This window comes from Octodon degus, unplaced genomic scaffold (genome assembly GCF_000260255.1).
Source record: "Octodon degus isolate 3935 unplaced genomic scaffold, OctDeg1.0 scaffold00034, whole genome shotgun sequence".
NCBI classification, from domain to species: domain Eukaryota; kingdom Metazoa; phylum Chordata; class Mammalia; order Rodentia; family Octodontidae; genus Octodon; species Octodon degus.
Window position 1 is genome coordinate 2,756,375 of NW_004524610.1, and position 20,286 is coordinate 2,776,660.

The following is a 20,286-nucleotide window of genomic DNA, read 5'->3' on the forward strand; positions in this document are numbered from 1 at the left end:
TAGCTTTAAAATTTATGCTTCAGCCTCGAGGAAGCGGTCGTTCTGCAGCCACTGGAAGCAACCTTTTCCTCACAAATTTACCTTGTGTTGGTCCACAAGGATGCCCTATTTCCAGCGCTATAGAATCCATTTCTGCAGCCATCATTCCTCGCTGCTGCTAACAATACCCACCACGGGTATGGCTCAGCAGCGCTTCCTCATGGCCGTGCTATCTAATTAAGTCTTCCTGGCAAACATGCTTGTATTCAAATGAACTTTGAGCTGTCTGATCACAAGTTACCTGCGCAGGGCTGTAGATGGAAGCCCATTTTCTGTCACTGCAGAATGACCGCTTGCTTTGGAGAGAGCGGCCTCATTTCAGCGAAGTTCTGTCTTTTAGACTTTATAAACAAGTAACTGGAAACAGTAAAAATTGGGAGATGTTCAAGAAAACAAGCGTCTTGGTACCTCCTGGCACGGGGTATGTCGCCAAAGCAGATGAGCTTGGACGAATCCTGACAGCGTGCCGGGAAGACGCGCGAGTTGCACCAGAGCCTGTGACTGCAGTGTTCGAGTCCCTGGAGGAGACATGTTCTCAGAAGCAGGAATTAAAACACTCCATGTTCTCTCCAAAACCTGACATCATTTCCAAGATGTGTGAATGCTGATGTGGTGGAAATCATCTCATAATTGCAAACAGAGGAACACGTTTTAATAGATCTTATGCTTTGGAGAAATAGTAAATTTGCACCTAGGAAATTGCTTTTCCCTCTTTTTTCATATTTTTCTGCTTGACTTTCTGCTTAAATTAATATCACTCAGTGTGGGATAGTATGTTGTTTTCACAATGTTATGAATTGTCTATGTTCAGCTGTTTTTGTTCTATGCCTGACACTCACCTGGAGCCCGAGGTCTCTTTTGGTTTGAACAAGAGGCCCTGGCGCATTGTGACTGGACAGCGTCACTTCTGGGTGTGAAGACCACGGGACTGATCCCCTGTGCGTGGTATGCAGTTGTCTGGACAGAGCTGGCCCTGCAGGTCTTCTGCTGCTTAGATGTGGGAACATGGCTGGAGAAACAGGCTTGGTGACTGGTCTTAGAGGGGGAACACTTCTCAAGCTGTACAGATGTTCTCTGGTACTCTCCTAAGAGAGCAGTCGATGGAGCATGCACCTCGGGGTGCATGCCGGGTGTCTCTTGTAAGGATAGTCTGCCACTGAGGGCTGCTCAATTCTGATTTATCATTATTGGCTTAGAAATAGGGGGAAAAATCCTGGAGCCTGGGAGTATAGATATTGATCTACCTGTCTTTGCTAGCTAGGGCTGTGAAGATGGAGAAAAAAGACACAAGAAAGTAAAAGGGGACAAAATTATATCACATCCATGAGCCAACTGCACTGCTTTCTGAAGGAATCTCTTAGCACATTGGTTCCCAGATCCAGAAGAGCAGGAGCAGGAACCACGTCTGTGACCACAGGGGTCTGTACTAAGGGCTGACCTGGGGCTGTGAGGCTGAAGGGAAAAGGTTCAGCCTAAGTCTTCGTAGAACTGCTTAACATGTGCATTTGATCAACATGCAAATATATACACATATGTACACACACATACACATTTACACTGCATGTGTATGTCATTATTTAATATGAAATTGAAAATTAGAGAAAAATGAAAAATATTTCTATAACTTACATATAATTAGAAAATTTCTGTCAATACTTTTTCCAGATTTTAATTTAGTCATGATTATCTGTATTTTGTCTTTTATTTTGTATTTGAAAATGGTAATAAGCTTCTCATCTATCTCTAAAAGGCTTCATTCTAAATATATTTTAAGAAGCTACAAAATAGACATCCCTTATTTCTAACCAGTTTCTACTTCCTTAAAAAGTATGTGGACATAGATACAGTTAAACTGTGGCCATGCTTGATGCAGAATTCCTGTGCATTTCTGGACAAATTTTCTTTTGCTTTTTTTTTTTCTTTCTTTCTTTCTTTCTTTCTTTCTTTCTTTCTTTCTTTCTTTCTTTCTTTCTTTCTTTTTTGTGGTATGGGGGATTGAACTCAGGACCTTGTGCTTGCCAGGCAAGCGTTTATTCTAATGAACTATCTCCCTGGCTCCAATTTTATTTTTCTAAAGTATGTCTTCAGAAATTAAACAGGACAAAATAATGCATAGTAAATATGTCTTCATATTGCAAAATAGTGCTATTTGGACCCACTCTTGAGTCTGTAATTGCTTCCTCTGGGGCAACACTCTCTGGGCCAACTGTCCCTCTGAACACCAGGTTTCAACCACAACTTGCACATGTGACGCGTGAGTGGGAGCCTTGGCCTCCTCTTGGCTCCTGACTTCCTTGAAGGAGGCCCTGTGGCAGTGAGAAGAGCCCTTCCAGCTCACGCAAGGTGCCACCCCACTGTGCTAACTGTTCCCCTCAGGAGAGTGACCAGTGATGGGTGCACAGAGGCACACATCCTCCCTGAGCAAAGCCTTGTTTTACTCAGCCTTTCAGAAAACGAGGGAAGGAAGGGTACAAAGACCTAAGGGCCTTTGGCTGGCAGGGTCAATGCTATAGCTGAAGGGTATTTTTTGTTTTTAGCAACAACAGCAGTTAGCATGGGGCAGAGCAGAGTGCAAGAGCACAACAGTACAAGAGCTGCCTGTGCCTTTGTTCATAACTGCTACACAGGTTGTTTTCTCCTACTCACATTCTTATATGGTGCCCTAGCCAGTGCATGCGTGCTTGCCCACACTGAGCCATGTGTATAACTGTATCCCACTGTGCGCCTGTACCAGGGGGCTCACGTCCTCAGGTATCCTCAGACACCCCTGAGCTTCGAGGCAGTCTGAGTGGTTCCCCACACACTTTGTGACCCCAGCACTGCAGGAGGATGAGCTAGTAGGGTCACTGTTCTTGAGCATCACCTGGGAAAATTAGTGACTTAGAGATCTGTCTGACAGTAAAAATAAATAAGGACTGGGGTGTAGCTTAATGTGAGTGTTCTACGTTCAGTGTCCAGCCCCTCCTCCTCCAAAATAGATAATCTCTTATCCAAAATGACATTAGTCTTATTATGTCCTCAATGGCAACCTGTAGTTTCTTCTGACTCCAATCTGACTATGCTTCAGTCAAGGGCAAATTTGAGTTAGGGGGTGATGGTGAGCCAGCGGAGGCTCCCTTGTCACACTCCAGCAGCTGGCAGTGTAGAAGTGCCAGGGCCCTAGGCTTCCGGCGTGGCATGGGGCAACAACTGCTGTCTAAGTCTCAGTGTCCTCATATGGGACAGTGGGCATAACAGTCAAAGGATATCAGGTCTCTGAGGGAGGTTAAGTAAAAATGTAAGCTGAGTGGAGGGAAGATAGGAAGTGTGAGGGGCCGTTCGGCAGTGACTCACCAGGCTAAGTTTCTGACACAACTTGAGTTCATCGGGTGAAGTTCAGCTCCACTGCCTCCTTGTAGGTGGCATGCTTACCGCTGGAGCTCGCAGTTTCTGCAGACCCAGGGGCACTGCTAGCTGTGGTCTGGGATGGGTTCTCAGGGCTTGGGATCCTGAGCAGGGCGGGAAGCCTTGCTGCCACTGTAACCAGGAACCAGAAGACTTTGCTCGGGCCGCTGGACTCCTGACTGTCCATGAAGATACACACCAGATTCTGAAACCCTGCTTGTTCCTTCACCAATTTATCCATGTTTACGAAAGTGATAAAAACATGCCACCATAAAGCTCCAACCTTCTTTAAATCACCAACTGTCAAAAAGAAGAATCCAATATTCCTGATATTTACAGAATTCTAATAATATACCTTTTCAAGCAAATCAATCTTCTCCATATTTCTGATTCCCAAGTTCATGTTTTTGATAGATAAGAGCTAAAGTAGTCACATAAATTTGTGTAGGCTTTTTGTTTCACAATTAACTATATATGTGTGTGTATATATATATATATATATATATTTCAGAATTATTGGAATCATGAAAATAAAGAGTTGCTATCAGTCTAAGATTCAAAACCAGATCCCAAAATAATTTACTTTACAAATGACATATGATTTGTTTTTGTACTATGTTTACTTAAGTTTTTGGATTTTGTAGTTTCCTTACTGCCACTGGTGGCATGTTCATTAGCTCTCTGCCCACAGGCAGTTCACACATACCCCAGCAGATGACCACAGGAAGCATGGAAGGATGACACCCTCATGCCTGGCACGTTACAGTACTGGCACTGTACTCAGCTTCCTTCACAAGAGTGAAATTAGAGAATAACTTTTGCACATCTGAAGATTTTAATAGATTTTTAAAATATGGGCAGGCCAGTTTATGGAAAAAAATCAGTTTGCTCTGATACAGTGCTTGACTCCTTCTGGTAATGGATCTATTTAGTTCAAAGTTCTGTGCTGCCTTATTTCCTGCTTTTGATAAAGTTGTACAGGTATGTACAAAATACCACAACTGTGACAAAGTAGACAGCAGTCAGAACCGCCGTCCACCTGCCCGCCCTCTCAGAGCTAGGAAGACCTTTGGAGATGCTGGCATGTGGAGGCCTCTTGCTGGGGGTGTGTCGCGGCATTGTGGAGCCGGGGGCTGCCAGGTGCTGTCAGCTGAGCAGACAACCGTGCTGTTCCCGTGCAGGAAGAAGCCGTGAAGGCACTCGAAGGTAACCCTGGCCCTGTAGGAATGCTTCACTCCAAAGCCTGACCTCTGCCTTCCATTCAGGACCACCGGCTGTGGACAGCTGACCACCTTGCACTCAGGGGGGCTGCTGCTCCACACATGTTGGCCAAGGCAGAAGAGCTTACGCTCTCCCACCAGCGAAAACTCCTCAGGGCCTGCACTGCGACTACAGGAATACGTAACAGACTCAAGATACTGAAACACATCCTTCGCACTCGAGTAGCCTCCATTTGGTATTTGTGGGGGTGGCTGACATGACACCTTCTCGCACAATGGGGCTTCCCCGCTCCAGTGCACTTTGGATCCGTTCAGCAGACAATGGAGAATCTCATTTCCAACTAAGTAAAAGCCATCATTACAAACAAATTGAATTTGTGATCCAAACTCATAGCTTTTGTTCACCAGGATGACTTGTCCATGTACAGGATCCACCTGGAGGTCACAGTAGTTCTTATAGCAAGCATCCGTGGACACAGGTGACCACTGACCATTGGGCCCGCAAATGGCAAGGGTGATTAGGAAAGGGCGACTACGGTATCCAGGTTTGCATCGATAATTTATACGTTCCATAGGAAGGTAGGCATATTTAAGAGGGGCATCAGGCTCCATATTGGAATATGAGGGGGGCCTACCGCAAGTAGCAGAGCTTGGAGAAGGCAGGAGCCCCAGGCCCAGCAGCAGGAGCCACAGGAAGCCCTGGGAGGGAAGGAGGCTGTCACAGAGCTGGGGTCGCGCCATGAGCTGCAGGACTAGCAGAGCGCGGGACATGTCAGGCCCTGCTGAGCGTGGGCAGTGCCAGGCTCGGGGCACAGGGCATGTGGTGGGGAGGGCGTGGCCTGGCTCCGCCCAGGAGGACATCACAAGACCAAGAGCAGGTCGGATACTGAGCTAGAGGCAGCATTGTTGATGTCACCTGCTCTCTTTGGGGTGGAGCCCCGAGTGAGATGGGACCAGATCCCGCGACGTTTGCCTCGAACAAACCTTCAGTCCCGTGTGTGTGGGCGATGCCCAGGCGAGGACCTGGAAAGACCGAGACGGGAGAGAAGCAGTGGCTGTGCACGACGCCTTCTTAGCAAGACGGTGCCATCCCGGGCGGCCTTGTCAGCGGCCGCTGGGACGGGTCAGCTGGGCGCCGGCGCACACAGCAGCACCTCTTGGCTCTGCGGGCTTGCTCCCTGGAGCACCGCCTCTGCAGGTGAGCAGGGGCAGCCGAAGGGGTGGAGCCCCGAGGTGTGAAGCTGGCCGAGCTGGGCCTGGGCAGCACCCCTGCGCGGGGTTCCTCAGGTCTGCATTTCAGGGCGTTGTTCTTGGGCTTGGTGCCCCATGTTTGGGGCGCTTATTGCTTCGCTCTCCTGCCTAGGAATCCCGAGGAGCAGGAGCTTGAGCTTGAGACCTTCTCCTGATGGCTGCGTCCTTCCTGGTGCTCGTGACAGGAGCACAGGGCCGTGTGCAGGGCAGGTCAGCTGGGCTGTGTGCTCTTCCTGGGAAAGCTAAAGTCGTGAGACAGGGAGGGGAGGGGCCCGAGGAGGCCCAGGCTCTCAGGGCGGCCTCTCTGTCTGAGGGAGACCTGGTGGCTGCCTGCTTTGGCGGTGACTTCAAACTCCTTTGTCCCACCATCATGTGGTCTGAGGTCAGCATCTGTTGTTCTTTTTCTTATAATAAATTCATCTCTAAACACCTTTACCTCTGTCTGTTGTTATGTGTCTTTTTTTTACACTGGTTTTCAGGAGAGAATTATAAGAAATAGTTTATGTTAAAAACAGGGCTTCATTTGGGCCTACTTCAGAGATTGAATCCCAGTCCTCAGGAAGCTGAGACAGGAGGATCCCAACTTCAAGTCCATCCCGGGCAACTTAAAAGCTTAGCAAGGCCTTATTTCAAAATAAAAGAAAAAAATAGAAAGTGGGTTGATAGTCCTGGTTTCATTTCCCAGTATCCTCCCCTGCCCTCCAAGATAGAACAGAAATTTTCAACCTCCAACACATCACTGACAATATTTTCATCATTTTCTTTCATTCTGTGTGGTTCTATTGATATCAAGACAGGGGTAAACCAAGTAACAGGACCTCTGCTTGTCTGATCTGTTGCGCGTCTGTTAGAAGCAGGCTCACCGGTTCCCAAAGCAGCCGAAGTGCCTGCCCTTCCCCCTCTCCTTCCTCCACCGGTGTTGGACCTCAGTGACTCTGTGCCACCTTCCCACTTTCTGTGGAAGCTGTCATCATGGTAGACAAATCTCTGTCACTTTTTTCTCCCCCCCCCCCCCCGTATTTTGTGCAGGGTCTACTACACAGCTTGGACTCATCTTGATCCTCCTGTTTTCAAGGGTCCCAGTGCTGGGATTACAGACATGTGCCCCCACTCCCGGACTCGGTCGCCAGCTCAGTGCACCCTGGGGGTGGGGCTGGCAAGGCGTACGGTGCCAGGGATTGAACCTTGGTCCCTGCACTTGCCTAAGCAGGCTCTTAGTCCCCTGAGCTATCTCACTGGCCCTTTGTTTTCTTTTTAGAATCAGTCTTTCAGTTTTTATTCCCTGACAGATCTCTGGGACGCTACACAGTATGTCTAGCCATGCCCGTTCTGATCTTACAAGTTGCCGTGCTGCCCATCTGCCCTGCGCTGGTGCTGTTGTCACCAGTGAGTGTGTCCTGGGTACCTGGAGAGCTGCCACTTCTTTGGGAGCCATGCTTTGCTGGTCCTTCCTCGCCTAGTTTTACTAAGGGATACCTGACAAGTGAAATTACATATATTTACAGTGCATAATCTTTCAAAGACACTGTGAAATAATAACCCCAACCATATAATCAAGTTACCTGTCACCTGACAGTTATATTTTAATTGTTTTAATTAATTTTATTGAGAAACAAATAGCAATGAGACAGTTTCAAAAGCGATTAGTAGGACAGTTTAAATAATTAATACATGTGTATCGCTGTCTTTGTAGTGGTTATTCATAGTATAAGATGCAGACATGATATCCTGTCCAAACACTATTAGTACAAATCTTTCTTCTCAATGAATTAAGAGAAAGTAGCTGTATATCTATCTGATCACTATGAGTCTGAGGTATGTAGTAAGACCCTGTACCAAATACATAAATGAAAAAAAAGATAAAAATATTAGGACATGCCTACCATCAATGAAAACAAAACTACACCTCTGTATCGCCTCTCCCTATGTGAATTGAATGCCTACCAAGAAGAGAAGCACTGGCGAGGGAGTGGAGAAAAGGTAACACTTCTGCTCGCTGCACAATGTCATAGTATACACACCATTTTTGTATATACAGATACAAAAATGGTGAACACATTTAAAGCTTGCTCCAACAAATCTGAGTGTAAAATATAGCATTATTAACTATAGCCACCATGATATAAGTAGTATACCAGGCATTTTTGTTTAAGATTAAAAAATATTCACGTGTGTGTGTGTGTGTGTGTGTGTGTGTGACAGTCCCTTTTTCCATCCATCAGTGAATACTCAGGAGCAGGATGCAGTGACTCAATTACTAGCTTTTGTAAACTCTCAGCCATGTTTCCCATGATCTTGTAAAATTGACATTGTGCAGCGAGCAGAAGTGTTTCCTTTTCTCCACTCCCTCGCCAGTGCTTCTCTTCTTGGTAGGCATTCGATTCACATAGGGGGAGGCGATACAGAAGTGTAGTTTTGTTTTTATTGATGGTAGGAATGTCCTAATATTTTTATCTTTTTTTTTTCATTTATGTATTTGGTACAGGGTCTCACTACATACCTCAGACTCATAGTGATCCTCCTGTTTTCAGCCTCCCTAGCACTAGGATTACATGCGTGCAACAACACGGCCTGACTAATTCACTGGCTCAGGGCACTGCAGGGGAAGGGCTGGCGTGGCATGCGGGACAGGGATCGAACCCTGGTCCTTTCTCTTGCCAAAGCTGGCACTTAGTCCACTGAGCTATCTCTCCGGTCCTTTTTTTTTTTTTTTTTTAAGAAATGTGTTTTCATGTTCTTTCCCCATTTTTGATTTTATAATGTATTCTTTTGCTGTAGAGTTGATTTGCTTATGTATTTTAGGTATTGATTCTTAAAAAATGGATGGTTTGCAAATATGTGCTTCTATTTATGTTACCTTCTCACTGCTGATTATTTCCTTTGCTGCAGTAAAGATCTTTGCTTTGATGCTGTAAACTTGGCCTGCTTTTGCCTGTAACTTTTCAATTAAAATTAAAAGATCATTGGCACAGAATCCATAGGCCATTTTATTTTATTGCAGAGCCAGGGATTGAACTCAGGCCCTTGTGCTTGCCAGGCAAGCACTTATTCAACTGAGCTATCTTCCCAGCCCCTGCCATAGCTCACTTTAGGACATTTTGATCAACAATTTTTCTAGTGCATGTACATGGTAAATCTTTTCATAGATTTGTATCTTCATTTTCTTTTGTTAATATTTCATCATTTTTGTTTTGTCTTTCCACACCTGTGTTAAATTTATGAATTGCTTCTGAATTTATTTTTCAGATACTTTGTTATAAGCATAATAAACAGAAGCAACTTTGGCATGCAGATTTTGGGTCCTGCAACTTGACTCAACTCATTTGTTAGTGTGATAGATTTGAAAGGTTATGTGTATAAGCCCTCTCATCTTCAAACAGAAACAGACTTGCTTCTTCACTTCCAAAGTGGGTGTCTTGTACTTTCTTTCTTTTGCCCATTTTGTTAGACAAGGATTTCACACAGCATTGAACAGACTGGGGACCAGCGCATTCATAGCTTTCCTGATTGCACAGGCTACCTTTTTGTTGCTGGACAAAATTCCTGGCATGCACCACTCAGAGAAGGAAAGGTTTCAGCTCATGGGTCCAAGGTTTCCATCCAGTGATGGCTGGGACCCAGGACAGAAGCTCATGTGGGCGGGTGTGGCAGGGAAGGGCAGCCGAGCTCCTGGTACTAGGAAGAGCCCAGCAGAGACATGGGGCTGGGGGAGTGCACCTTCTGCCGACCTCCTTTCTCCACTGAGCCCCATGGCCTAGTAAGCATCAATGACCAGCTTGTCCATGGCATGATCCATTCCTGAAGACCGTGCTCTCACGATTCCGTTGCCACTCTGGGCCCACCCTTGGCATTGCCCTGGGTGACCAAGCCTTCCATGTGTGTTCTCTGGCAGTGTGTCACTGGAAATCACACTGGCTGTAACGGCTGTGCTTTCAGCAGCAGCATAACAGGAAGTGACAACAGGAAGTGACAGCAGGACATGGACTTAGCACGTGTGGCCTATGCTTGTGCCCAAGCATATTCCCTCTTCTCTGGTTGGTTGAAAGTGTGCTTTCTCTTTGTGCATAGCTATGCTACTGATGCTGGTAGTTTGATTTTGTTTCCTCAGCGTTTGCTGAATTAATTACTTCTTATAGGTTTTGTAGGAATTTTGGGGAAATATTTGTGTTCATTTGGATAATCACTATATATATATATATATATATATATATATATATATATATATATATACATATATATGCCTTGCTCGTACAGTTTTCATTATGCTGATGTATGCTACCTCTGTCCTTAATTTGTTTAGCATTTTTAGTATGAAACATGATGAATTTTACCAGTTGTTTTAATCTATTGAGACAGTCATCTGCCTTTTGTCTTTTATCCTGTTGAGGTTCTATATCAAGTTTATTGATTTGAGCATATGGAGTGATCCTAGTTTTTGTTTGATGAATCACACTTGATTATGCTGAAATAAATTTTTAATGTTTTCTTGGATTCTGTTTATTAGCATTTTTGGGGGGGTTTGTATGTCCAACAATATTGGCATTGTCTGCCTTTATCTGGTACTGGTATTAAGATAAAGCGCTGGCCTTGTGGAATGTGTTTGGAAGAATTTATCCCTCTTTTCTATTGGGATGAAATTTATTACACTTAAAAACCTTAAGTGTAATAAATTCTTTAGGTGCTTGGTCTAATTCATCATCAAAGAGATCATGTTCTGAGGTTTCTATGGCAGAGGGCTCCTTATTCAATCCTGTTCTGCGAAGGTTTTCCGTTTTTAAATATGTAAGTCTTGCTGAGACCAATTTATATAGGAATCTGTTGATTTCTTCCAGGTTGTCAGATTTGTTGACATGCAGTTGTTCATAATACATAATGTCTAATGATTCTTTGAATTCCCATAGTATCATTTGCAAGATCTGCCATATTTTTCAAATTGTTTCAAGTGTTCTCTGTTTTTATTACTTAGATAAGAGATAACATTGGCTGAACTTTTTTTTGGCTGAACTTTTAAAAATAGTTTTGATGGCATAATTCTTTATTTCTTAGATATTGTATAATTTTTAAAAACTTTATTTCATTTATTTCTGTTCCATTCTCTGTTACCTACTTTCTGATTCTGAATAGGTTTGTATTTGGTTTTGTAAATGCTTCTGGACACTGGAATAAGCAGAGATATTTTTGGCAAAATCCACAAAAAACACAAGGACTAAAAGTAAAAATACACAAGTTGAGTCACATTGGTCTGAAAGCTTCTAGACAGCAAAAGAAGCAAGAGATAGAAAAAAGGAATAAAAATAACCAGAAATATTAATCTGACAATGCATTGATATCTTAAGTGTATAAGGAACTCTAGAAAGACAATTAGAAAAAATAAATTACAAAATTAAAAAAAAATAGCAATAGCTGTAGATACTTCCCTGAAGAAGACAACATATGACCTGACAAGAAAAATGAAACACAAAATCACAATGAGATACCACTTGACTCCACTAACAGTGACTATCATTCCAGTTACCCAAAGTGACCAGTAATAGCAATGATGTTGAGAAGCAAGAACCCTGTTACACTATCAGTAGGAATGTAAACTAGCAAAAACATTATGTAAAACAGTATGAGCTTCCTCAAAAAATAAAAAAATAGAACTACCATGTGATTCAACAATATTACTACTGGGTATATACTACTGGGTATATATACAGCAGCTTTGAAAATTTATGTTCATATACAGGCGCTGTGAGTTAGTAATTGTTTCTGAAGAACAGTAAGCAAGCTTTTTCTCACAACCATAGCTTCTTTAAATCCACTGGGGTATTCTATTTACAGGTAGTATATGATACATTTTTATGATACATTTTAATCTCTGCATTCTAATGAAAGGTATCCAAAAGGCATAGACATAAGTAACTCAAAGTGTTTTTATCACATCATTGGTATTTAGTTAAATATTTTAGCAAATGTGTTTATATTATTGTGAACTTTAAAGGTTAGCTTTAAGTTATGTGTACAATGAAAGCAGAAAAATACATAAAATCACACAGGAATGTAGACTGGAGCACAATATTCTTATATTGTGGAGCAACTGCCTTCTTGGGAAAAGAGTGGCTTCATTTAGAAAAGTAAGATTTTTCAGCTTTATAGAGAAGTAATGATAAAAAGCAAAAATGGAGAGATATTTTGGAAAACAAGTGGTTTTTCCTTGCTGGTATAGAAACTAATCTCAAAATCACACAAGTTGTGAGAAATCTAGACATCAGTGCTTGCAGAAGGAGATGCATCTTCTGATGACTTTGTTCATGGCTCCGAGTCCCTTAGAAGAAATGACCTGTCAACTGAGAATTAAAATATTCCATGTTCTTTGGAAAATTGTCTACCAAGTCCAGGATGTATGAAGTATATTGTGGATAATTCATTCAAAAACTACAAGAAGAAAAATAACCTTAATTTCTCTTATGCTCTGTTAGTTTTCCTATTGCTTGGAGAAATTCCGTAATGCACACAACTTAGAGGAGGAAATATTTGGCCCATGACTTCAGTGGATTCATTGTATGGTTAGCTGTGTCCAAGGCAGGACTTTTATGGTGGGGGCCAGGGCATAATGGGACTGGTTCATGATGGCTGGGAAGCAGAGTAGGGGTGCCGCACCAGAGAGGAAGGGGCCTGCACACGAGTGCATTACCCAAGGTCTTCTCCATGCCATAGACTGTGCCCAGTTGTACACTTCCATGACCCTCCCAGACTTGCTTTATTGATTGTCTAAGCAACTATGCCAGAAGGTTAACACAATCAGTCTAACCATCACATTTTATCCTTTGTCAACTTCATATACAAATACATCCATTAAACAATAATCTCCAAATAAATGCAATATAGGAATTGGCTGATAATTCCACCTAACATGACATGACTGTCTTGTATACAACTAAAAATGCAATAAGCCACCCTCAAGAAATATTAGCAGTTCCAAAATTATACTAAGTCTGAGAGAAAGACTCCTTTGAGAGTCAAGGCAAACTCTTATCTGTGACCCTTGTGAAAACGGCCACAGCAAAAAAGCATGCTGGTGCAGGATAAACATTCCTATTCCAGAAGGGTAGGATAGAGGATAAGAAAAGGAGAGAGCCAAAGTCTATTGAAGCCAAGCAGGGCAAACACTAAGTTCTTAGCTCTATATCGGACTTCCAGTGGCCTACTGGTGATGGAAGAGACCTAGAGGGTTTGGGCAGCCCCATCCTTCCCTGTGAACCTGCTGATTGCTCTCCACATGGAAAAATATTTTTCATAACTCCACTCACAGCCTACAGTTTTCCTTGGCAGACATCCACATTCCTGGTGTCTCCAAATTCCTGGGGTTTCTGCTTGAACTTCTGTCATTTCCACAGCTTTATTACTGTTCTTCTTTCTGGTACTCCTTGCTTGATGTCCAAGCCTTCCTCAGATATCTGGGTGGAGATCTGCCTGGCCCCACAAATCTTGCATTCTACATGTTGGTTAAACCAGCACCACGTCACTGTCTCTGAGATATACAGCAGTGGAGACAGTATTCAGGCCCCCGTGGACTGTGGCAGCCGTGGCTCCTCAGCGCTGCCTGAGTGAGCACAGTGAAAGGAATCCCAGGGAACTGACTGTCTGAGCCCCCTCTCCAGCACGGCTCTCAGCAAGCCCTTCGCATGTGAAAGGTGGACACATGTGCGCCTCTGAGGCTGCACTTGGAGGGGTCCTTCAGTTCCTGAAATGCACTTAGCTGCTTTTCTTCTTGTTCCTGTAGAGCGTGGCTGCTTTCATACAAGTGGCACTAGTTGTCACACTTCCTTTGGCCCCAACTTTACGAGTGGCTCTTTTCAAGTTACAATTTAAAGCTTTCAGATTTTCCTGCTGTGCTTTTGTTCCTAACACTCCCTCCAAATTTAGCTGAGAGCAGCTGGTAGCATCTGTGTCACAGCCTGGGCTCTCATGAAGTTTCCTTTACACTCAGCCTCCTGAAACATTTTAGGACATGAGAAAAATGTAGATGCTATTTTTTTCCTTTTTTTTTGAATGGACCAAAATGTATAAAAGGTATTGTGAAATAGGAAGAAAACATTAAAATGGGGAGGGGGACAAGGGAGAGGTAAGGGGAAAGGAAAGAAAAAAATGAGTAAAGAAGGAACAATGGAGTACATATCTTGTGCACAGGGACGGGTGTAAGGCAGGGTGGGAGAGCGGGGAAGAAGGAGCAAGTCGTATCGTGTGCAGGACGAATTCTTTATGATGAGTGTGATCATTATGTATATGTAAATGTAGTCCCAATAAAATCTGATTGGAAATGGAAAAGAAAAAAGAAAAATGAGAACAAATTCTTGTTCTTAGTTAAATCACGACTTTATTGTCTGCATTTTTTATCTGCATTCAGGCCTTTGGGGGTTCTCACAGAAGTTCTAGGACTTCTCTAGTGTTTGTATCCAAGTATTTGCAAACATCTTAGGTGGTCAGGCATAGTTACAGCCACAAATCCATTCTTGGTAATGATTTCCTGTGATGAATAGCCTCAAAACCACAGCTTGAAGGAGGAAAGGCCCGTCTGAACCTGACATCAGGAGGTGCGTGGCTGGCTCCAAGGAAGAGCAGCGTGGCCCAGGGGCATGGCTAAAGAAACCCACTTAATGTATGGTGGCCTAAAAAACAAAGCAGGGTAACAGTGTCATTGAAGGAGGGGCTGGGGCCACAGTAAGTGACCACGTCCATGTGTCTATGAACACCCTGATGTGTCCAGAGGCACATCTCACTAGTCCTGTGCTAAGCAAGTGGACAAAATTAATGGACCTTACATATGCCTTGGAATAATATTAAATTCTCATCTAAGGAATTTATCTTTCCTCTTTTTTCACCCTTTTCCTTTTATTTCTGCCTGTCTATTTTAATTATTAATACTAGGTGCGAGATATTACCTTGTTTTGACTAGCTAAAACTGTTATAGACCATGTTAGCCCTAAAAATGTAAGATTGGTCCTTTCTTCTACGTCTGCTGCGCATTTGTCGTCAGTGGTCTTTCTGAAGCTGAGGGGGACAGCTGTGCCTTCTCGCGATAGGCAGGGCTTCTCCCGGGGACCATGACATCAACTGCTTGTGCTTGGAACACAACATCCAAATGAGCAATGGCCACCTGAAACCCTACACATGGAAATGGGATCATAGCCAGAAAGTCAGCACATTTTTCCTAATTTTAGAGGATAGAAATCTCTAAGCTGTATAGATATTCTTTCTGATTCCAGCACCGTTAAAAAGGAACAAGCAGATAGAACACATGTCTTGAGAGGTTTGCTAGGTATCACTTGGAAAGAGAGTGCGTTACTGGGACTTGCTCACATATGCTTTATCATTATTAGTTTGGAAGTAGGAGAAGCACATTTGCAGCTTGCAAATACAGCTATTGATTGACCTGTCATGTCTTGGCTACGGTTGGCATGATGGGGAGAAAGATCACAAGACGGCATTTTAGAATCACATTCAGGTTATCACTATGAGTCTTTCCAGGGAATCTCCAAACGCAGTGGCAGCCTGAGTCTAAGAACAGCAGCGATGGGAAAGGAGCTCAGGGGTGGTGCCCAGGAGCATCATGGGAGGTGACGGCCCAGGACTCAGGTGCAGAGGGGCCCCAGCCGCAAGCTTTATGGTCTACAAAGCTGTGTTTGCTATTTGCATTGTTTCATCACACACACACACACACACACACACACACACCAGAGTTATTAATACATTGCACAGATGTATTTTTCATATATTTAGCATTATGCAGTTTGTTTAAAAGCTGACATGTATAAACATTTATATTTGTATCTCAGAAATAATTGGTGTTTTCCATTTTTAATATATTGTAGCTATTGTGTATTTCGCATATTTTTAATTTAATATAGTCATGAACATTTCATGTATACCTAAACTTTCTATATTTATCCTTTTAACTCTATTCAAAGAATCAGTGGAGGAGGTGATTTCACTTTTTAGCCATTATTATTTTCATATGTGAGTTATTTGATATGTCTCTTTTTCTAGGTCTTTTTCATGTAAACATTCCCCCACATTATTTCCTTCCTCCTGCGCTCCCTCCTTCCTTCCTTCCTCCCTTCTGCTCATCCATTTATCTATCCATTTATTTGATCATTCATTTGTTCTTTTTGCTTTCTTTTAACTGGAGCTCAGTCAACCCTGGATGCTACAGCTAGAGTTTTATGAGAGTTGACAGAACTCACTTCATAAAATGCTAATGACATTTAATTTTGTATGTTGAGGAACATCATCAAAGAGAGAAATTCATAATGACAACATCCCTGAAGAGGAATCCTCAAATCAACTTTGTAAGGGCCAGCCAAATAGCTCAGTGGATTAAAGCACCTGCAAGCAGGCACAGGGGCCGGGGGCTCCATCCCCAGGCCTGCCCTGTGGGCCCTGCCCCAGGGGCATGCTGAAATGGCGATTGAGACTGGGCATGGTGGCATGTGCCTGTACTCCCAGCTCTTGGGAGGCTGTAAACAGGTGGATCACTACGAGTCCAATTTAGTAGTGAGACTCGGAATACCCTGTAGACCCTCCCCTGAGAAAAAGTACAAAAAAACTCTTTGTATAGATAAACATGTAGGCACAAATGTGTACATGCCTGTGTATGTGCATGCAGATATTTGTGTGTATACATGCATACATGTGTGTATGTGTACTTATGTGTGCAGGGCTTACATACCTCTTTGCACATGAGATAGACTGGTGGTTTGGTGATGTCACTTAGCTGACCGCTGAGCTTGAGACAGAGATGGGTATGTGCGCTGAGCTGAATTCCTTCTGCATGTGCCCGATGCAGCAGGACTGGTAACATGGCCCCTTGGCCTTGGACTAAGGGGACAGCAAGCATCTACCAATTTGGAGTCCAGGTGCTCTTCTGTCTGAGAGCCTTGAAAGGCAGGAGAGAGGGAACCATCTTGACCTGAGAGGCCTCCTCATCGTGGTGCTGTTTGCTGTCCAGGCCACTCCAAGGCAGCAGCCCCTTCCTGCACCACACCGCGCCACACCGCACTGTACCGCAAGGCTGCTGGGCAGGAATCGCAGCTTCTTCTGGAGCCTGGGTGTGGAGCGAGCACTGCAGCCTGGAAGGTCACGGGAAGTGGCACAGCACTGTCACGGTGGCCTGAGCTGTGTGGGGCTGGCTGCGCAGGTGCACTGGAGAATTAGAGAAAGCCTGCCACTTTATCTTTTAAGCTTCTCCAGATATACAATTTCATCTTTACCAGAGTTGAAAAGCCAATTTTCAAAACATGAGGAATTGAGTCCTTCATAGAAGGGGTATTTTATTTAACTGCAAATACATTTTTACAGCGTAAAATTTTAATACAAATATGCCTCCTTTTCTGTGATTTAAAGAAAGCTTTTACAGAAAATTAGTTCGCTCATATATTTAAGTAATGGAAAAATTGACAAATAATATATATTTACATGTATATAAGTCTCTAAATAATAAATTGAAAAATATTTGTATTCTGTATGCTTTTTGCACTGCCTGAGATCACCCCATCACTACTGCAGGTGAGGCTACACTCTTGCCCTCAAAATAAGATTGCTATAGGAACGAATTCATTTTAATTATTAACTGTTTGGTTGACACTATTTTTTTTTTCCCTGAACAGAGTATAGTCATTCCTGGTTTCTGATCAGTTGATACATTCTTGAGACATATGTGAAAATATAAGTCAGTGCTTAGTATAGCATGTAAGGGTGAAGTCTTAGATTGATGCTTGCTGCAGAATTCCTGCCGCTTTCTGAAGAGGTTATCTTCCAAAAGCATCCTTCTAGTGCTGACAAAAGTAACACTTGCAATGGGCAGGCTGGGTCTTGCCACAGTAGGACAACACTCAGATCTGCTCTTCATTCTCTAGTTATTCCTCTGGGGGCAACTCTTCTCTGGCCCAACTTTCCCACCAAATACCAAGTTTCAACTGCAGCTTGCAAAGAGGCCCGTGAATGCAAGCTTTGGCCTCCTCCTGGCTCCTGACTTCCTTGAAGGAGACCCTGCGGCAGTGAGAAGAGCCCTTGCGGCTCCATGCGATGGGCCACCCCTGCTGTGCTAAGTGTTCTCCTCAGGAGTGTGACCGGGGGGGGGGGGGGGGGACAGAAGCACATGTCTTTCTCTGAAATGTGTGGCTTAACATTTTACTCAGCCTTTTCTTAGTTTTGGTAGTGCTGGGATTTGATGAGGGCTTTGTGAGTGCAAGGCACCAACTCTCTACCACTGAACGGCATCCCCAGCCCTGCTCCGCACTTCAGAACATGGGAGAAGAGGCACAGAAGCTTCCAGCCACTACTGGTGAGGTTCATGCTGACGCCCTGAGACCTCACAGCTTGAGTGCTCTCCAGTACCTCGCTATGAAGCACATTTCACGTGCAGCACAGAGAAGCACCTCTAGCTGTGGTTTACAGGGGGGATCCCTTCAGGAAAACCATAGGGGACAGCCCTGGCTATGAGCCAGGACGTGCGCCCACGCTTGGCATCTGAGTTTTCTAGTAAGTCACAAATACATGCATCTGATGCTGAAATCCTGTTGATTTTCAGAACCATATATTGATGTATAGAAAAGTCAAAGCAAATGGCAGACATAAACTTACAAACTTCTTTAAATCACCAAAGATGTGAAAAAAAGAATATGTATTCCCTTCTGTTAGCATTTATCAAAATTTCTATTTATATTCAGTGACTTCAAATTTGTCCATATTCCCTGTTTTCAGTCCATGGTTTTAATGGATGAGACATGATTTACTATTTTCATATCTGTAAGTCTTCACAATGAATCATGCATATGTTTTTAGTAATTGAAATAATATTCAATTGGCATTAATCTTTGGATAAGGAGTCTGAAATCAGTTTCTTTAGCAAGGAAAAGTAGATAATTTTCCAGATTTTATAAAAGATAATCTCCCCACATAAATATTATCATGTATACAGTATTCCACTGCTGTGTTTAAGGGAAAAATACATGTTCCTAACGCGGCACACACCTTTGTGAGAAGTACCTCAGCATAGCTACTGTGTTCAAACCACATCAAATGTTAGCCTTGACTTCACAACTGCAGTAAGAGTGAAATGACAGAGGAACTTACACATATGACTTTTAGTGGAATGCAAAAACAAACTGACAAACAAGTTTATAAAAATGTTTCAGTTTGTACTGGAGAATTTTTGATTTCTTGGGGCAAGTGATACATCCGTTTAACTTCCTTCTGCCTTTACCTCTCGCTTTGAGGACATTTTCACAGCAGATGCAAACTAGTATTCCTGTGCAAGGATGGTGACGGCGGGCACAAAGAGCCAGGCCCCCAGACATTCGCAGGGAAGTCGTCCTGCAGCGGACTTGGAGCCGCTGTGTTGCAAGCTGCCGGCCATAGAGGCTGGGGATTCTGCACCTTGGGTCCCGGGGATGTTTGTGGTGAGCAGAGCGGGCTCTTGAAGACATCTGGGGAGAGGGGGCTGCCACGTACTGTCAGCCTCACAGACGACCATACTGTCTCCGTGGAGGAAGAAGCCTTCCCGGCACTCGAACGTGACCGTGGCTCCGTAGAAATGCTTCGCCCTGAATCCTGACATCTGTCTCCCATTGGGGACCACGGGATGCAGACATCTGACCACCTTGCACTCGGGGGGGCTACCGCTCCACACGTTCCTGCCCATGCAGTGAAGACTGGACTCCCCAATCAGGGAAAACTGGTCACCGCCAGGATTGTGGTCGCAGGAGTACGTTACGACTTCAAGAAACTCAAACACATCCTTCTTGCTCAGGTAGCCCCCGTTTGCTATGTCTGGCGGTGGTTGGCACAAAACCTTCTCACACACTGGGGCTTCACTGCTCCATTGCACACCGGAGCCGCTGAGCTCACAAACGAGAATCTCATTTCCAATTAGGTTGAAACCTCTATTACAAACAAATTGAATCTCTGTTCCAAACTCATAACTTCCATTGAGGAAGTTTACTTGTCCATTCAGTGGATCAACTGGAATTGTACACAATTTTTTATAACAAGCATCATTTGAAAGAGGCGGCCAGTTATCCTCTGCACTGCACATGGTAAACATGGCTTCCGAAGGCCTTCGCTTGTACCCGGGCTTACACTGATATTCCACTCGTTCCCCAATATCATAAGTGTCTTTGGCAATGCCAGTGAGCTCCATATTGGAATATGAAGGGGGCCTACCGCAAGTAGCAGAGCTTGGAGAAGGCAGGAGCCCCAGGCCCAGCAGCAGGAGCCACAGGAAGCCCTGGGAGGGAAGGAGGCTGTCACAGAGCTGGGGTCGCGCCATGAGCTGCAGGACTAGCAGAGCGCGGGACATGTCAGGCCCTGCTGAGCGTGGGCAGTGCCAGGCTCGGGGCACAGGGCATGT

At 44.0% G+C, this 20,286-nt stretch overlaps 1 protein-coding gene across 1 annotated transcript; it reads right to left on the minus strand.

Moving 5' to 3' along the window:
* Positions 1-4,445: 4,445 nt before the first annotated feature.
* Positions 4,446-20,076, minus strand: LOC101564166 (membrane cofactor protein-like). The gene is made up of 3 exons (XM_023714210.1): positions 19,314-20,076; positions 16,941-17,005; positions 4,446-5,129 (listed from the first exon to the last, which is right to left on the minus strand). The coding sequence occupies exons 1-3, from the start codon at positions 20,074-20,076 to the stop codon at positions 4,446-4,448; spliced, it is 1,512 nt and encodes a 503-aa protein (XP_023569978.1).
* Positions 20,077-20,286: the final 210 nt, after the last annotated feature.